The 16,913-nt window shown below is 39.7% G+C and overlaps 1 protein-coding gene across 1 annotated transcript in view; it reads left to right on the top strand.

Moving 5' to 3' along the window:
- Positions 1-16,913, top strand: part of ITGA8 (integrin subunit alpha 8) — a 189,056-nt gene that overhangs the window by 95,754 nt on the left and 76,389 nt on the right. Inside the window, exons 16-20 of the mRNA XM_061436125.1 lie at positions 4,074-4,129; positions 4,752-4,906; positions 7,380-7,517; positions 8,006-8,073; positions 11,455-11,602. Of these exons, the coding sequence (XP_061292109.1) occupies positions 4,074-4,129; positions 4,752-4,906; positions 7,380-7,517; positions 8,006-8,073; positions 11,455-11,602 (565 nt within the window). The remainder of the gene's footprint in view (positions 1-4,073; positions 4,130-4,751; positions 4,907-7,379; positions 7,518-8,005; positions 8,074-11,454; positions 11,603-16,913) is intronic.

Here is a 16,913-nt window from a genome sequence, read left to right as displayed (position 1 = left end):
TGAAGAATTTCTTTCCTGGGACCTCTCAATTTGGGGAGGACTGTCTTCCCCTCAACGAGCTTCTGAAAGTAACTGGGAAATGCCCTGGGCACATTTAAAAGGGTATGAAACCATAAAGTATTATAATGAAAGCCTGCTCTGAGGAAATATGTGAAAAAGCCAGCATCTCTCTGAACCCTGGATGAAATGAATACGAAAGGAAGAATGAGGACTACTTGAGCATGTGTCCCCATGTCTCTGTTTGCACGTTCATGACTGAACGGACTTCTAGACTGAGTTCTTTAAAGCATATGTGTAGGGCACACTCTGGTGTAAAATCTTCCTATGAACTAGATTATCTTTTCTAGGGATTTTTTGGTTTTTGAATTTTTTTTAAAGTTTTTGGTGTTTTCAACAGATCATAGGATCTGTTTGGTCTTGTGGAAAGAATATTACTTTTCAACAAGAATTTTTTTTCATGAACTCGTGTTGCATTAAATCAGATTACTTAGATAAAATACAATTTGTTATGTGGGCAAATAACAGTTACTTGTTTGGTTCTGTTGCATCCATTTTCTGAAAGATGTTTCATTTTCACATGAAAAAATTTTGAATGAGTGGCTCAGAGTGTTAGAAGATGCGAAATTAACTGCGGGTTCAGTCTCAAATGTGTTTCTCAAATACTTTTTAAGATTTATTATAGGAATTTAGTCCAGTATTTCCAAAATGATTGAAAGGTATTTGTTGATTTTCTTTTCTGTAGTTTTTGTCTGTATTTGGTATAATTTTATATTGTACATATTAAAACTATTAAGTCAACCTCTAACTGGGAAATAGTTCTCCATTTCCCTCAATGAGAATTTCTATACCTTTCAAACAGCTATGTAGGTTTATAAAGTTTCTGCTACTTGCATTTCTAAACTAGAAAACAAAATAAAGCCAGCCTATAAATATTCATATAATTGTTATTGAATGAGAAAAATTAAAATTAATAAAAAATATTTTACAAATGTAGAAGTTCATAAACTGTCCCCTTTTCAAATTTGAAAAAAACTTTTCAGTTACACCTAACTTTATGTAAAATCTATTATTAGCTATCATTGAAAGAGTATTGAATTAGCTTGATTGAAAACTGAAGTGCTTTGTATTTTTAAGTCCTGTTTCACATTTATTTCATTCTTCCTCCTCCATACGTGGCTATGAACACCATTACTTCACAGTATAATTATTCCAACCATTGTTGCATCAGGTTAGGACTAGTGTTAGAGGATTTGTGATATACTTTCCTGCTTTCTGATGCACCAGAAGTATAGCCCAACAGTCTAAATTTTTAATTATAATTTAATAATCATTCACAGCTTTCCCCAACAACTCAAGTGTTTATTGTAATTAGATGAATACCTGTAAGTGTACTTAATAATCTGTTTCATAAAACATGGTGGGGACTTCCTGGCAGTCCAGTGGTTAAGACTATATACATTTCCACTGCAGGGGATGCAAGTTCGATCCCTGTTCGGGGAACTAAGATCCCACATGCTGCGTGGCCAAAAAACAATATACACATGATGTACATGTGTGTGTTTATATAGAAGAGAAATATTTTTCTAAATTCAGAATGAATATTTCAGTGAGGTTTTCTTTTTCCGTCAGAACAGAGTGCTGTGCAAGTTATAACTTGGCAACTCTTTTTTTTTGGCTTAAAAACATCTGTAAACAAAATGTGTAGGTTGGACTGCTGTTATCAATAATTCAGTATGAAAAAGCTAAAATCATCCACTTAATGATATAAAGGTAACAGAGAGGGGGAACTAAGTTTAGAGTAACACTCACGGAGCTTCCCAAGTGGCACTAATGTGATGTAGGAGACACGGAGACGCAGGGTCAGTCCCTGGGTTGGGATAACTCCCTGGAGAAGGAAATGGCAACCCGCTCCAGTACTCTTGCCTGGTAAATCCCATGGACAGAGGAACTTAGTAGGCTCTGGTCCACGGGGTCGCAAAAGAGTTGGATGCGGCTGAGCGCACGCACAAACACACACACACATAATTCGTAAATCAAAAGTAACCCTTCAACTGATAACATCATTTCTCAATCAAATTCTTCTCCCAAAGAGGAGATAATGTTCACATTCATAACTTAATTTTGCAAAAATTTTTCTGTTTCTTAATTGTGTTAAACAAAATACTGTATGTAAAATTATTTCAATCTACATATAGATCATTTTATTACAAATACGAATTTATCTTATGCAAGCTAATGAGTTTTGTTTGTTTCGTGTAAGGATGAACAGAAAAAAAAGCCAATGTACAATCTTAACACGTAACCAAGTACTTCCAAATAAAGTCGGACACAGAAAAAAATTCCAGCTTTGAAAGCCAGACCTGCTACAAAATTTAAAGATGTGATTCACTATTCGTCTTTCTTGAGTAATTCCAACTGAAGTAGAAGTGGGCTGGAATTTGTGATTTCTCTGGGGAAGTGGTACAAACACTTGAAATAGCAGAGACGTCTCGGGAAATGTTTGGCTTAATGGTATGTGGCAAATTATTTACCCTGAAGGGAGACATTGACTGAGGTCACGGCAGCTCGATGAATCCCAGATGTGACACATCTTCATTATATTTGACACAGGAAGCTGACACATAATTAAAGCACAACGAGGGATTATTTACTCCTTTTGGATTCTGTAGAAATGTTCAAATCATACTATAGTATTTACTAATAAACAATGTTAAGGCTGTCATTAAATCATACTTAAGTATTTTCTTGTATTTTCACTTCCTTAGAAATGTGAAAAAGCCTCCTCGTGAATGCTGGCTTTTAGAGCTTGACATTTTTCTGTAGGGAGTTTAGCACAAGCAACAGGCAGGCAGAGACCACTGGCCAGTCTTCATTCTCTCCATGGCCAGATCCAAGTGCAGGCTGTCCTATAAGCCACAGCAGGCCCCTCCCCGGATTGGGTTTAAGCACATTCAAGGAAAAACTATAAAGCTCTCTCTTGCATATCTATCTTCTCTCTTTTTTTGGCCATGCCAGGCAGCATGTGGGATCTTAGTTCCCCGACCAGGGATTGAACTGAGGCCCCCTGCACTGGGAGTACAGAGCCTTAACCACTGGATCCCCAGGGAAGTCCCCTCCATCCTCTCTTTATTGTCCTTACACACAGTATCATTGTGCCTACAGAGCCTGAGACAGCCATTCTCCTCTCCCCATTTTCTTTCTTTTCCCTTCCTCTTCTGGTATCTCTCTGTCTCAAATTATATCCCAGCCCTGGCAAATAACTGCCGAGTCCCCATCTGCTTCCAAGAAAAGTGGATTCTGGTTCATTGTACTGTGATGCTCCATGCCTCTCTGAATTAAGTCCAAATTCTTTTTTTTTTTTTTAATTGAAGTGTAGTAGATGTATAATGTTATATAAATTACAGGTATACAGTATAGTGATTCACAATTGTTCAAGGTTATACTCCATTTATAGTTATTATAAAACAGTGGCTATGTTTCCCATGTTGTACAATATGTCCTGGTAGCTTATTTTTTACCTACAAGTTTGCACCTCTTAATCCAAATTCTTTAATGTGATTTTCAAAGTCCTGTTCCCTACTGATCGACCAAGCCTCACTTTCCTCAGCTTCCTGGTCCTGCTCTAATGCACCAAACATGCCAGATTCCTTCAGATTCCTCAAACTGGGGTCACCTCCAGGCTGTATCACTAAGCTGCCCCCTTACTATTCTGCCCAATTCTTTACTTCCTAGCACATGGAAGATATTTATATGTCTTTCTTGAATAAAGACAGCAAGTAATTGATTAATGAATCCACTGATTAAATTAGTTGACCTCTAGTAATATTTCTAAGTATTACCTTCCTATGTAATAATATCACCTTTCTTAATTGTATTAGACTTGTAAGATATATATATATATCAATCAATAAATAATAAATATGTGCATATTTATTTGTTTAATTGTGTGTGTACTAACAGATGTATAGAGGAAAAATAACATATTTGTTTATCTGGGGTGAGGAAAAGAAAGATTGCTGCTTCAGACTGAAAAGTTTGTTAACCAGAAAACTATTAACTATTATTTTCTCTAGCTTTTCTTTAAAAGTGTGTGCATCTGTGGCAGGCCAGAACATTGCAAACACAATAGGTGAGCATATTTTCATTTTCTATTCCTCTACCATATTAAGAAAATTCACTAGTAAGTGGACTTCCCCGATGGCTCAGTGGGTAAAGAATTCACCTGCAATGCAGGAGGTACAGGTTTGATTCCTGGGTCAGGAAGATCCCCTGGAGGAGGAAATTGCAACCCACTCCAGTATTCTTGCCTGGAAAATCCCATGGACAAAGGAGCCTGGCAGGCTACAGTCCATAGGGTCACAAAGAGTCGGATATGATGAGCAATTAAACACAAGCACTTCACTGCATAGACCACGTGAAACTCTCAAAGAGCTCTTTATTCACACAAAAATTTCTGTTATATATATGGGAACTTCTACCTAAATACTCCTTGAATAATTGGTATTGTCTATAAAAACAGATACAATTATGGGGGGAAATGACTGTGTAAAACCATCATAAAACAAGTTTTTAAGTTTGGGGAGTATTTTATCAAATCTACACAGCTCATGTATTGTTTGTGATCCCAACTATGGCAAAAATGTTTCCTGAATAAGCAAGGTGAAATGGGAATTCTCTCTGATAAAGCATTGCATTCACTGAATACTTTTCCTTTCTGGATTATATTTGCTTTACGTCTTTCTGTCCTTTAGGCCTGACCGCTGAGGTGCAGTTAGACACCCTGAAACAAAAAGGAGCCATTAAACGTACACTCTTCCTTGATAACCATCAGTCACATCTCATCTTCCCTCTCGTGATAAAAGGGCAGAAATCCCTCCAGTGCCAGGATTTTATCGTTTACCTTCGAGTAAGTGTTTCAGAATCAAACCTTTTTGGCCTCTCACATTCAAATCAAAACTCTAATCATTTTTGTCCATTTAAACCATCACAGTGGTTCTCATGGGCTTCCCTGGTGGCTCAATGGTAAAGAATCTGCCTGCAATGCAGGAGACCTGGGTTCAGTTCCTGGGTAGAGAAGATCCCCTGGAGGAGGGCATGGCAACCCACTCTAGTGCTCTTGCCTAGAGAATCCCATGGACAGAGGAACCGGGCAGGCTGCAGTCCATAGGGTCACACGGAGTTGGACACAGCTGAAATGATTAAGCAGCAGCAGCAGTGGTTCTCACAGACCCACACCTATTTTCACTTGATTGGAGGAAACTTGAGGACCACACACTCCTATGTTGAGCCTGACTTCAGTCAACCTGATAATATATTGCCGTTACTTCCTAAGTTGCTTCTTTTTCTTTTTCCTTTTAATTTTTTATTGTAGTTGATTTATAATGTTGCATTAATTTCTGCTAAGCTGCTTCTTGTTTTGAATATACTCTTAGTCTTAATACTAACTCAGGTGGTTTTCATTTCTTCCTCCCCTTCCCTAAAACACGAAAGTCAGACACAATTTATTTGAACTTTTATCCTGCATGAGGATGTTTGGCCAGATTTTATCAAGGTGCATCTCTGAGCCAACTCAGGAAAAGGGTGAGGCAGTCACAGGCTTTATTGAATGTAAGTTATAATTATATTTTTAAAGCAATGCGTTCTTTTTAAAAAAACTTTTTAGTTTATATTGGAGTGTAACAATGTTGTGATGGTCTCAGGTGAACAACAAAGGGACTCAGGCATATCTATACATGTAGCCATTCTCCCCCAAACTCTCCTCCCATCCAGCCTTCTACATAACATTGAGCAGAGTTCCTTGTGCTACATAGTAGGTCCTTGTTGGTTATCCATTTTTAAATATAGTAGTGTGTACAGGCAACTATTAGTTCCTTCTCGAAGTCTGCAAGTCTCTTTCTGTTTTGTAAGTTCATTTGTATAATTTCTTTTTAGATTCCACCTATAAGAGATGTCATACGATGTTTCTCCTCTGACTTAACTTCACTCAGTTTGACAACCTCTACGTCCATCCATGTTGCTGCAAATGGCATTATTTCCTTCTTTTTAATGGCTGAGTAATATTCCATTGTATAAATGTACCACATTTATCCACTTCTTTATCCATTCCTCTGTCGATGGACATTTAGGTTGTAAGGCAATGTATTTTTACAATAACTCCTAAGCCTCTATTAAATTAAAAATCCAAAATATGTATGATACAGTTATTTCATCTTCTTACCAATGGTAAGGTGGTAAAGACTCTTTTCAGTTGGTCTTCTCTTTGAGGGGACATAATAATGGAAAACCCACAGAAAGCAGAGTTTAAAAATAAAGTAGATGACTAATGAGAACCTACTGTATAGCTCCGGGAACCTTACTCAGTGCTCTTTGGTGACCTGAATGAGGATATCCAAAAAGAAGGGGTCTATGTATATGTATGGCTGATTCACTTTGCTGTACAGCAGAAACTAACACAACATTGTAAAACAACTATACTCCAATAAAAGTTAATTTTAAAAAACACATTCTGGAATGAAAAGCCAGCACGACCCCTGTGTCTCATTATGACTGATGCTGGCATGCATCTGAAGGCTGGCATGCCTACTCCACAGTTTGGGAGCTTCTGTGTGCCCAGACCTTATTGCTGGAGCTACCCCCTCACTCCCAGCAAAGTTCTGGTTCTTTTCTAAGGGAACTTCAAATGTTCTGAAGGTGTTTTGAAATTCATACGAATGAGGACTTTAAATAAATGATGAGAAAGGAAGAGAATCGAGAGGTTTTCTTTCTCTGAGCACAAGAGGGCTTATAAATTCTGCCGACCTCATCAAAATAAAAATCCCAGTTCATGAAACTCTCAGTGACTTTTACTGTGCATCTGTTTTTTATGTATAGAGCTTCTGTGGCAGCTCAGTGGTAAAGAGTCTGCCTACAATGCAGGAGACCCGGGTTCCATCCCTGGGTTGGGAAGATGCCCTGGAGAAGGAAATGGAAACCCACTCTAGTATTCTTGCCTGGGAAATCCCATAGGCAGAGGAGCTTGGCGGGCTACAGTCCATGGGGTCACAAAGAGTCAGACATGTCTGAGCACAAACATAAGCTTTTAACTATGTGATTTGACCCATTCGTGTGAGTTGTTGAAGACCTGGAGAACCTAAAGATTGCCACTGGAAGTATGTATTTCATCAAAGGCACAGCTCTAAATGACCCCATCTCTGAACATAGATTCATGAAGCTGGCTCTTCTGTGCTACATCCATCAGCATGTGCCTAAGCCCGCTGGGGTGGTAATTACTTCATCATTCACTTGCATTGAGTGAAATCAAATGTTGCCTGCCTTTCAGCAGCTAACATCTTGCAGCCATTTTACAGAGCCTTTCTTGAGTTTGTGATTATTTTCTCTAGGATGAGACTGAATTCCGAGACAAATTATCTCCAATCAACATTAGTTTGAATTACAGTTTGGATGAATCCACTTTTCAAGAAGGTCTGGAGGTGAAACCAATATTGAACTACTACAGAGACAATGTTGTTACTGAACAGGTAGGTCCTGGACCATCTTGGATGGTATAATCTCAGTCAGGCCCTGGGCACTGCTCCCATGACCTTAAGACAAAATCCGTCCCATTTTGTTTTCATTCCTGCACACACGCTTATAACATTTGGGAGATTTTCCGAACACGTTTCTTGAAAGACCGCATCCCTGTGTTTTCGGAAGCCCTTCCCCTTGTGCAACCAAGATTTAATTTGTTCAAAATGTGACTGTAATAGAAGCAATACAGCCTGTAATCCTCAAAACACTGCCAGAGTAGCATTCTTTACAGACATTTCAGATTGAATTGGAATCGGGCTCTTAAGTAAACTAACCTATATGGGAAGGTCACTGCCAAACACAATTTCTAGCTGGGTGGACTCAAGCAGATATGCAAGGAAATCTTTGGTTTAACTTGTGGGATCATTCATAATTTTCAAAAAAAGGATGGGATGTGGGTTTTGTCAGATTCTTTCTGATACATGTTTGCACAACTCAGGCTCACATCCTGGTCGACTGCGGAGAAGATAACATGTGCATTCCTGACTTGAAGCTGTCAGCTAGACCGTAAGTTTAAATAAATAAACTTGTCCATTTTATCTAATGGAATACAGGTGTTTATTTAAAGCTTCCCTGGAGAAAGTATATACTTCCAACTACTACCCAAAATGTGCTGCCTGAAATTCTTGAGCTCAGCTACCCTTTGGGCTAGCCTGTGGTTTGGGTCAGTATCTTTGTCATTGGTGTCAAGTGAGACACCCTAAGACATTGCCTGGGCTGTTTCATCTTTCAGGAAAAGTAGGGGGAAATGTTTTTGTTCGAAGTTAACTCATCTCTGGGTGGTTCCGGTTATATTTATTTGCCTCCGTCTTGTGGGCAAAGGATTCAGACAGGCTGGTTCCATCAATACCTTTGCTGAACCTGTTTTTGCAGCTCCCTATGACTTAGAGGCATCTTTAAAATGGTCAAAACAAAAGTAATTTTGATTTACTGGAAAAAAAATGTTAATGTGACTCAATGAAGTAAAGCTGAAGATACCACAAATCAAATAGGAATCCAAGGGCAGTGTCCTGGGACTTCCCTGGTGGTTTAGTGGTAAAGAATCCACCTTGCAATGCAGGGAACCCATTGTTAGTCACTCAGTGGTGTCCGACTCTGTGACCCTGTGGGCTGTAGCCTGCCAAGCTCCTCTGCCTATGGAATTCTCCAGGCAAGAATACTGGAGTGGGTTGACATTTCCTTCTCCAGGGGATCTTCCTGACCCAGGGATTGAACCTGGGTGTCCTGAATTACAGGTAGAGTCTTTACCATCTGAGCCACCAGGGAAGCCCTCCCTACATTGGCAGGTCAAAACAAAAGTGATTTTGATTTACTGGGAAAAAAATGTTAATGTCACATAATGAAGTAAAGTTGAAGATGTCACAGAATCAAATAGCAATCAAAGGGCAGTGTCCTGGAGCTTCCCTGGTGGTCCAGTAGTTAAGAATCCACCTTGCAGTGCAGGGAACATGGGCTGGATCCCCGGTGGGGAAAGCAAGATCCCATATGCTGTGGAGCAACTAAACCCGGGCACCACAATGAGAAAGTCCCTGTGTGGCAATGAAAAATCCTGCTCTCTACCACTCAATCCAATACAGCCAAGTAAATAGTAAACAAATGCATTTTTTTTTTAAATGGCCGTATGCTGTTAATAGGATTCATTATAGTTTTAAAGATGTTACCTTTGGGGGCAACTGAGGAAAGGGCACATGGGATCTCAGTGTTATTTCTTACAAGTGCATGTGAATCAATAATTGTCTTAAAAGTGTTTTTTTTTTATGTCACACACACAAAAGTATGTTTTTTAATAGGAAGTGAAATTGTTTCAATTCTGAATAAACCTTTACTATCAAAAATTCTAGCGTTTTCCCCAGTTGATTCATATAACTCATCATTTAAGACTTCTTAAAATATTTAATTAAAAGTTTATGGCTTCCCTGGTGGTTCAGTGATAAAGAATCTGCCTGCCAATGCAGGAGATGTTGGTTAGATCCCTGGGTCAAAAAGAGCCCCTGGAGAAGGAAATGGAAATCCACTCTAGTATTCTTGCCTGGGAAATCCCACTCTAGTATTCTTGCCTGGGAAATCCCACAAACAGAGGAAGCAGGTGGGCCACAGTCCACAGGATCACAAAGAGTTGGATACGACTTAGGGACTAAACAGCAAAGAAATAGAAACTGCATTTTCACTTAGAAGCATTCATGGGGCACATAGAAGCATTCAAGGGGCACATTACAGATAATGTGATTATTTCTTGCAGTAAAAATATCTTAATTTATTAAATTTAAATGTTATACTTTCTAATAATTAAAAAGGAATGGCAATTAGAATACACAAGGTAGTACTTTCTGAACTCTGGCATTAGAATTCTATACCCTTTGTAAAGGCTTGTTTAATTTTCACCTTATTTAGCCATGACCAGGGTATGTATGCAAACTAGCTTGTCACAGATATCAACTTGTCATCAGATGGAATCTTATCCTTTTTTGTGTTACAATACCATGAAAACTCCCTATATCAAAAAGTTTAAACAAAACATTCTTATCCAAGAAATGTACTATTGGAATAGTCTAAAGAATAAATTACAAACTATTTCATTAGAAAAAAAAGAATCGAAGGACTTCTCGGTGGCTTGTGATGGAGACACAGCAGTCCAGCCCTGGTTCTGACTGCATTGTATTAGGGGAAGAAATAGGTCTGAGGGGTAAATATCCTATGGCAGAAAAAGCATAGGAAGAAACTTTATTTGCCTCTGTCTTGTGGACAAAGGATTCAGACAAGCCGGTTCCATCCACATCTTTGCTGAACCCATTTCTGCAGCACTCTGTGACTTAGAGGCATCTTTAAGATGGTCAAAACAAAAGCAGTTTTGATTTGATGGAGAAAAAAATGTTAGTGGCACTTGATGAAGTAAAGCTGAAGATGTCACAAAATCAAATAGGAATCAAAGAGCACCCAGTAAAAATGTGCTCCTCCCCACCTCCTTCAACCCAGACCCGCCCCAGGACCTATCTCACTGCCAGTGTGGAATCTTCTTGGTAACCGCTCATTGGGACCTTTTCCAAATTTCATAATTTAGCGAGTGTCCAAAGCAATATCTTCGATTAAGGGTCAAAAGTAGGCTTTTCCAAATGCTGGTTCGATTAGAAGTTTGGAGGGAATTAAATTTCTTCAAAATACCCCCCAATCTTCCAGTAGTTGTTTGAGATCTTTTGTCTGCCTTCTTCTTCCCTCTTAGGTTCCCCTTTATGTTGCCCACGCCTCCTCCTCGTACTTTCTAAATCACCTCTTTCCTTCTCTTCCTGCTGTCTGTCTTCCTCCTATGGGAGGTTTTCATGGATGGGCTGAAGCTCCCTCCTTCTGGCTCGTGAGCCGAATCTTGAAATTTTCAGTTTTTGCTGGCAGACTGTTAAGTATGTGGGTAGCTGAAAATTGATGACAATGAGAGGATTTATACCACTGCAATCAGCAAATGCTGTAGGTCGTAGTTTTAATTTTTATTTTTTGAGAACTGGTTGTTTACTTATTTATTATATAGGTTTTAAAGGTTACTTTCCATTTTTAGTGATTACAAACTACAGGCTACATACCCCACATTGTACAACACAATCCTTGAGCCTAATTTAGCCAGTAGTGTGTGTCTCCCACTCCCTGACCTCAGTATTGCCCCTCCCCCCTCCACCAGTAACCACTAGTTTGGAGAACTGGTGGTTAAACATTTACCCTGGGGTGTTTTCCTACCCTTCCCATCCAGACAGTTTTAATTCTTCTGATCACCGCCTCATGTCAATGAATCTTGTTTTTTTCTCAGTCTTGCATGTTCACATCTTCCTCTAAGTCCTTAAATAAAACATCCATGCATCCAGAGATATATCATACCTAATGATTCTTTTTAAACTGCATTTTTAGAGATAAGCACCAGGTCATCATTGGAGATGAAAACCACATTATGCTCATAATCAATGCGAGAAATGAAGGGGAAGGTGCCTACGAAGCTGAGCTCTTTGTGATCATTCCAGAAGAGGCCGATTATGTTGGGATTGAACGCAGCAATAAGGTAATGCCAGGAGGTAATCTGAACGAGGAAAGAGCTAGGTGTATTTTGAAATCAAATCCATGTTAAGTCATCTTAGCTGAGAGTTTCTTCATTAGGAAAAGGAAACAAGATGGCTCCTCATTTTGTTAAGCACGATAGCAATGGCCCAGGAAAAGTGATGGCCTTAAGTAAGTATTCATATCTTTCTTGGCCACAGTGCAAAGATAAAGTGACCAAAGATTGGGAGCTGAAACGAGAAAGACCACTGTCTGAAAGAAGCAGCCCATCAATGTGATCCATCACCATACCCCCAAGCTGACTTCCACCCACCCCAGCTGTTTTCTGGCCTTGACTTTGAGCTCCTTTATGCTTCAAGCAGGTCCCAGGAGGTCTGGTTTTCATTACTGCTTTTGGAGGAAGGTCCTGCCAATCCCAGCTGGGCACTGAAAAGAGCCTAGACAGGCACTGGAAACGAAAGGCATTCATTTTTTTTTTTTCTTTCTTCTTAGTCTACCTTTTCAGGACCACGACCAAGAAAAAGCCAAGCTTTAGTCATTTGCCATTCCTGAAGTGCCTCTGTTTGTTAAACTGACCCTGATGCTTTTTATAGCTTTCCTTTCCTTATCAGAATATGAATCTTCCCATGCAGAATATCTTTGGGTTGTGATAGAAAATCATTATAAATACACCAAAGGATAACAGAGAGTCCCTTGGTTTCAGAGATATACAGACTCACATTTAAGGGCAGAGGCCAAGTCTCACACTTGCATAGTCTTGCCTGCCGTTTTCATGGAAGTCTGCACAATGAGTATTATTTAAATTCTTGCTGATGGGTATGGTTCGTTTAACTGAAGTTTATTAAAATTCTGCTAGTTTCCAAAAACTGCACCATCTTGGGAACATGCACATTCTAATGATTTTATCATCTAATGAAATATAATTCCTTTAAAGAAATGCTAACAACAGTTGTGATGTGGGTATTTGAAAGACATTTACAAATGTGAGAAATACCAAATTCTCTATGCACACCTCTAGTCTCATGATTAATGTTTTGGTTAAATTATCTTCTCAGTAAAAAATAAACCCAGAGGAACAGTAATCAAGTATATTTGACAGTCCTAAAGTCATCACAAACTTCTGTTGTTTCTAGAGAACATATCCTCTAGGAACACTTACAAGCAAATAATACATAAACAAGCAAACAATGAAGCTCAAGTATGTTATTTTAAAAGCTGCTCCAGGGCTCTTTTTATGTTTTTATTTCAATGCCCTTTCTGTCACTCCACCCCTGACTTAGTTACACAAAGCATCTATTCAAAATATTCTTCTTTTAGCAAAACATCCAGTTTACTATCCACTTTGTTGCATGGAAAACATAGGAAACATTTATCGTTTCTATCTTTGGGGCTTTAGACATTATGACAGACATTATCCATAATCTCCAGTGAGTCCTTAACTGTTTTCCTCCATCAATTTCCCTTGGGCAGAATTTGAATTTGACATGACTAAGGCACATTCTAATTCCTTCTTTGTTTTTAAGCAGTTTGAGGTTTGTGTCCCTTTTTCTTTATACTCAGTTCAAGTTTGGGGCTTTTTTAAAGCAATTTTCTCCCAAGAGGAAAAATATGAGGGATTATCTGATTGTTGGTTTTGTTGTTCTTTGATTAAAATCATTTTTTTAATTTGAGCATAATTGCTTTACAATGTTGTGTTAGTTTCTGCTATACGACAAAGTGAATCAGCTATGTGTGTATATATATCCCATCCTCTTGGACTCCCTCGCACCACCCCATCCCACCCCTCTAGGTCTTCACAGAATACTGAGCTGAGCTCTGTGTGCTATACAGCAGATTCCCAATATAAATTCCTATTTTACACATGGTAGAGTATATACATCAATCCTAATTAAAAAGACTAAAAATAGGGATAAAAAGTAAAAAGTTAAAAATGGAGCTACCATGTGACCTAGCAATCCCACCACTGGGCATATATCCTGAGTAAACCATAATTACAAAAGATACAGCACCCTAATGTTCATTGCAGCACTGTTTACAATAGCCAGGACATGGAAGCAAACTAGATGTCCATAACAGAGGAATGGATAAAGAAGATTTGGTACATATACACAATGGAAAGCATACCTCTTTTCAAAAATGTAGATGCTGGTCATCTCCTGCTCTAGAGACCTTAATGGAGTCAGCCTTTATACTTTTTTTCAGTGACCTTTCTTCTAAATGTTTCCAGAAATAAAAGCCTATGTGCGTTATCTTATTATTGTGGTAAAATATATGTAACATAAAAGTTACCATTTAACCCTTTTGAAGTGTACAGTTCAGTGATATGAAGTATAATGCCATTGCTGTGTCACTACTGACCAGCTCCAGAACATTTCCATCATCCCAGACAGAAACTCTGTACCCAGGAAACCTGGGCTCCCTCTTACCCCTTTGCCCGGCCTCTGGGACTCAGCATTCCACATTCTGTCTCTATGAACCTGTCTATTCAAGGGACCTCATATACACTCCACTCTTCTGTCTCCACCCACTTCACACTCAGTGTGTCCAGAATTGGATTTCATGGGGACATTATTCAGTTCATCACAGGTATGTAGTTGAATATAGCCGTCAGATTTTAACCTACCACAATTTCCCCCCGGTTCCAATAATAAAATGTTTCTAAATCATCCCAATACTCTGGTCCCTAAACCTATGATCTTTTTCTTTAACAGCTTCACTGAGGTTCAATGTGTATCCTGTAAAATCTACCCATTGTAATTACGTAAGTTCAATACACACACAATTCAGTTATTTTAGTAGATTTATAGAGGAATGCAACTATCACAGCAATACAGATTTAGAACATTTCTATCCCCTCAAAAAGTTGCCATGTGCTTATTTGCAGTCACTCACCACCCCTAAATCCAGCCAAGGCAGCCACTAATTTACTTCCATCTGTGTAAATTTACCTTTTCTGTACACTTCATATTAATGGGGCCATGCATAAACAGTCATTTGTGTCTAGCTTTTGCTTAGTACAATGTTTTTGAGGTTCATCTACGTCACAGTATGTATTGGTCATCAGTAGTTATTCCTGTATATTGCTGAGTAATATTCCATTGTGAGAACAAATCTTGTTTTGTTTATCCACATACACACAGACATACAAAAAGAACTAGACTCCATCTTTCCACACTCCTCTCCATAGCCTATCTCAGGGAACCTCACTAGTCTCCACTCAGTTTCTAAAAGTTAAGTCAGCGTACGCCCATCCAACTGTATCCTGTCTCCATCTCACTGCTTGTCTCCAGACGGACTCAGCCTTCTCCTGGGATGACTACAACAGTCTCCTAAGTCATCTCCCCATCTCCCATCTCCCCATCTTCCCTACACAGGAAGCTGCCTTTCTAAAATGCAAATCAAAGCATATATGTGGAATCTAAAAAAATGGTACAGATGAAGCTATTTGCAGGGCAGGAATAGAGACACAGACATGGAGACTGGACTTGTGGACGCAGGAGAAAAGGAAAGTGCAGGACAAACTGGGAGAGCAGCACTGATATACATACACTGCTATGTGTAAGATAGATAGGTGGTGGGAGCTCAGCTCGGTGCTCTGTGGTGACCGAGAGGGGTGGGCTGGAGGGGTGGGGGAGGGAGGTCCATTAGGGAGGGGATATGTGTATACATACAGCTGATTTGCACGTGTACAGGAGAAGCTAACACAACATTGTAAAGCAACTATACTCCAATTTAAAAAAAAAAAACACAAAAAACCCTTTCTAGCTCCCCATTGCTTGTAGGATAAAGTGCAAATCCCTAAGATGACTTACGAGGCCCTTAATTACACCCCTGCTGATCTCCTCTTGGGCTTCCCAGGTTGCTCAATGGTAAAGAACCTGCCTGCCAATGCAGAAGACACAGGAGATGCGGGTTTGATCCCTGGGTCAGGAAGATCCCCTGGAGGAGGTAAAGGCAACCCACTCCGGTATTCTTGCCTGTAAAATCCCATGGACAGAAGAGCCTGGAGAGCTATAGTCCATGGGGTTGCAAAGAGTCAGATACAACTGAGTGACTGAGCACACATGCACGCTCATCTCCTCAGCCGCCTCACAGGCTTTTGAGTCTTTCCTTTACCTACACCCTAATCCTAGAGGGATGGAATTTCTTTTCAGTTTCTGTATTACCCATGAACCCTCCCACCACAGAGGGCTCACATGTCCTGCTCCCTCAGTAACTCCACTGTCTGTCCCCTTTTTCCAGCTTACTTCTTATGACTTACCTTCAGGCCTCAGTCTAATAGTGATAGAGGCTGCTGACATTCATGGAGCAATTGCTGTGAGCTGTGCTCTGCTCTGAGCTCTTGCAAGTATTCAACTTACTTAATCCTCCTAGCAGCCTGAAAGCGACACAACAAGGCTATCATAGATAAGAAGAAACAGAGACATGCCCAAAGTCATGCAGCCATTATGTAGCAGAACCAAGACTGACAGGTCAGGCCTGTCCACTTAACCTCTGAGCTGCCCTGTGCCCTGCCACCACCCAACCCCCTGCGAACTTAGATGTCACTTCCTCCAGGGTGTCTTCTTTGACTGCTTACTTCTTTTTCTTTTTCTTTTTTAATATCTTTTTATTTTGCATTGGAGTATAGCTGATTAGCAAACAATATTGTGATAGTTTTAGGTGAACATGAAGGGACCCAGCCATACATACACGTGTATCTGAAAGTGAAAGTCACTCAGTCGTGTCTGACTCTTTGTGACCCCATGGACTATACAGTCCATGGAATTCTCCAGGCCACAATACTGGAGTGGGTAGCCTTTCCCTTCTCCAGGGGATCTTCCCAACCCAGGGATTGAACCCAGGTCTCCCACATTGCAGTTGGATTCTTTACCAGCTGAGCCACCAGGGAAGCCCATGTACCTATTCTCTCCCAAACTCCTTTCCCATCCAGGTTGCCACACGACATTGAGCAGAGTTCTGCGTGCTATACAGTAGGTCCTTGTTGGTTATCCATTTTAAACATAGCAGTGTACATGTCTATCCCAAACCCCCCGAACTATCTTTTCCCCGCTTCTTTCCTCCGGCAACCATAAGCTTGTTCTCCAAGTCTGTGAGTCTCTTTCTGTTTTGAAAGTAAGTTCTGATGGCTTGTTTCTATGTGCATGTGTTCCTCCGTCACTGTGAATTTCTCCTATCATGAAACTTAATAAACTGTATATCTCCATTGCTTGCTGTGATTGCTTGTGATTCTTTATTACAGTTCTTTTCATAATAGGAAGTTTAAGGAGGACAAGGTTTTGTTTTGTTTTGTTTTTTAAATCAGTGCCTGGTAA

Source organism: Bos javanicus, chromosome 13 (assembly GCF_032452875.1).
Source record: "Bos javanicus breed banteng chromosome 13, ARS-OSU_banteng_1.0, whole genome shotgun sequence".
Classification (NCBI taxonomy): Eukaryota; Metazoa; Chordata; class Mammalia; order Artiodactyla; family Bovidae; genus Bos; species Bos javanicus.
The sequence above is the reverse complement of the archived record's forward strand: the minus strand, read 5'-3'. Positions and strand labels throughout refer to the sequence as shown.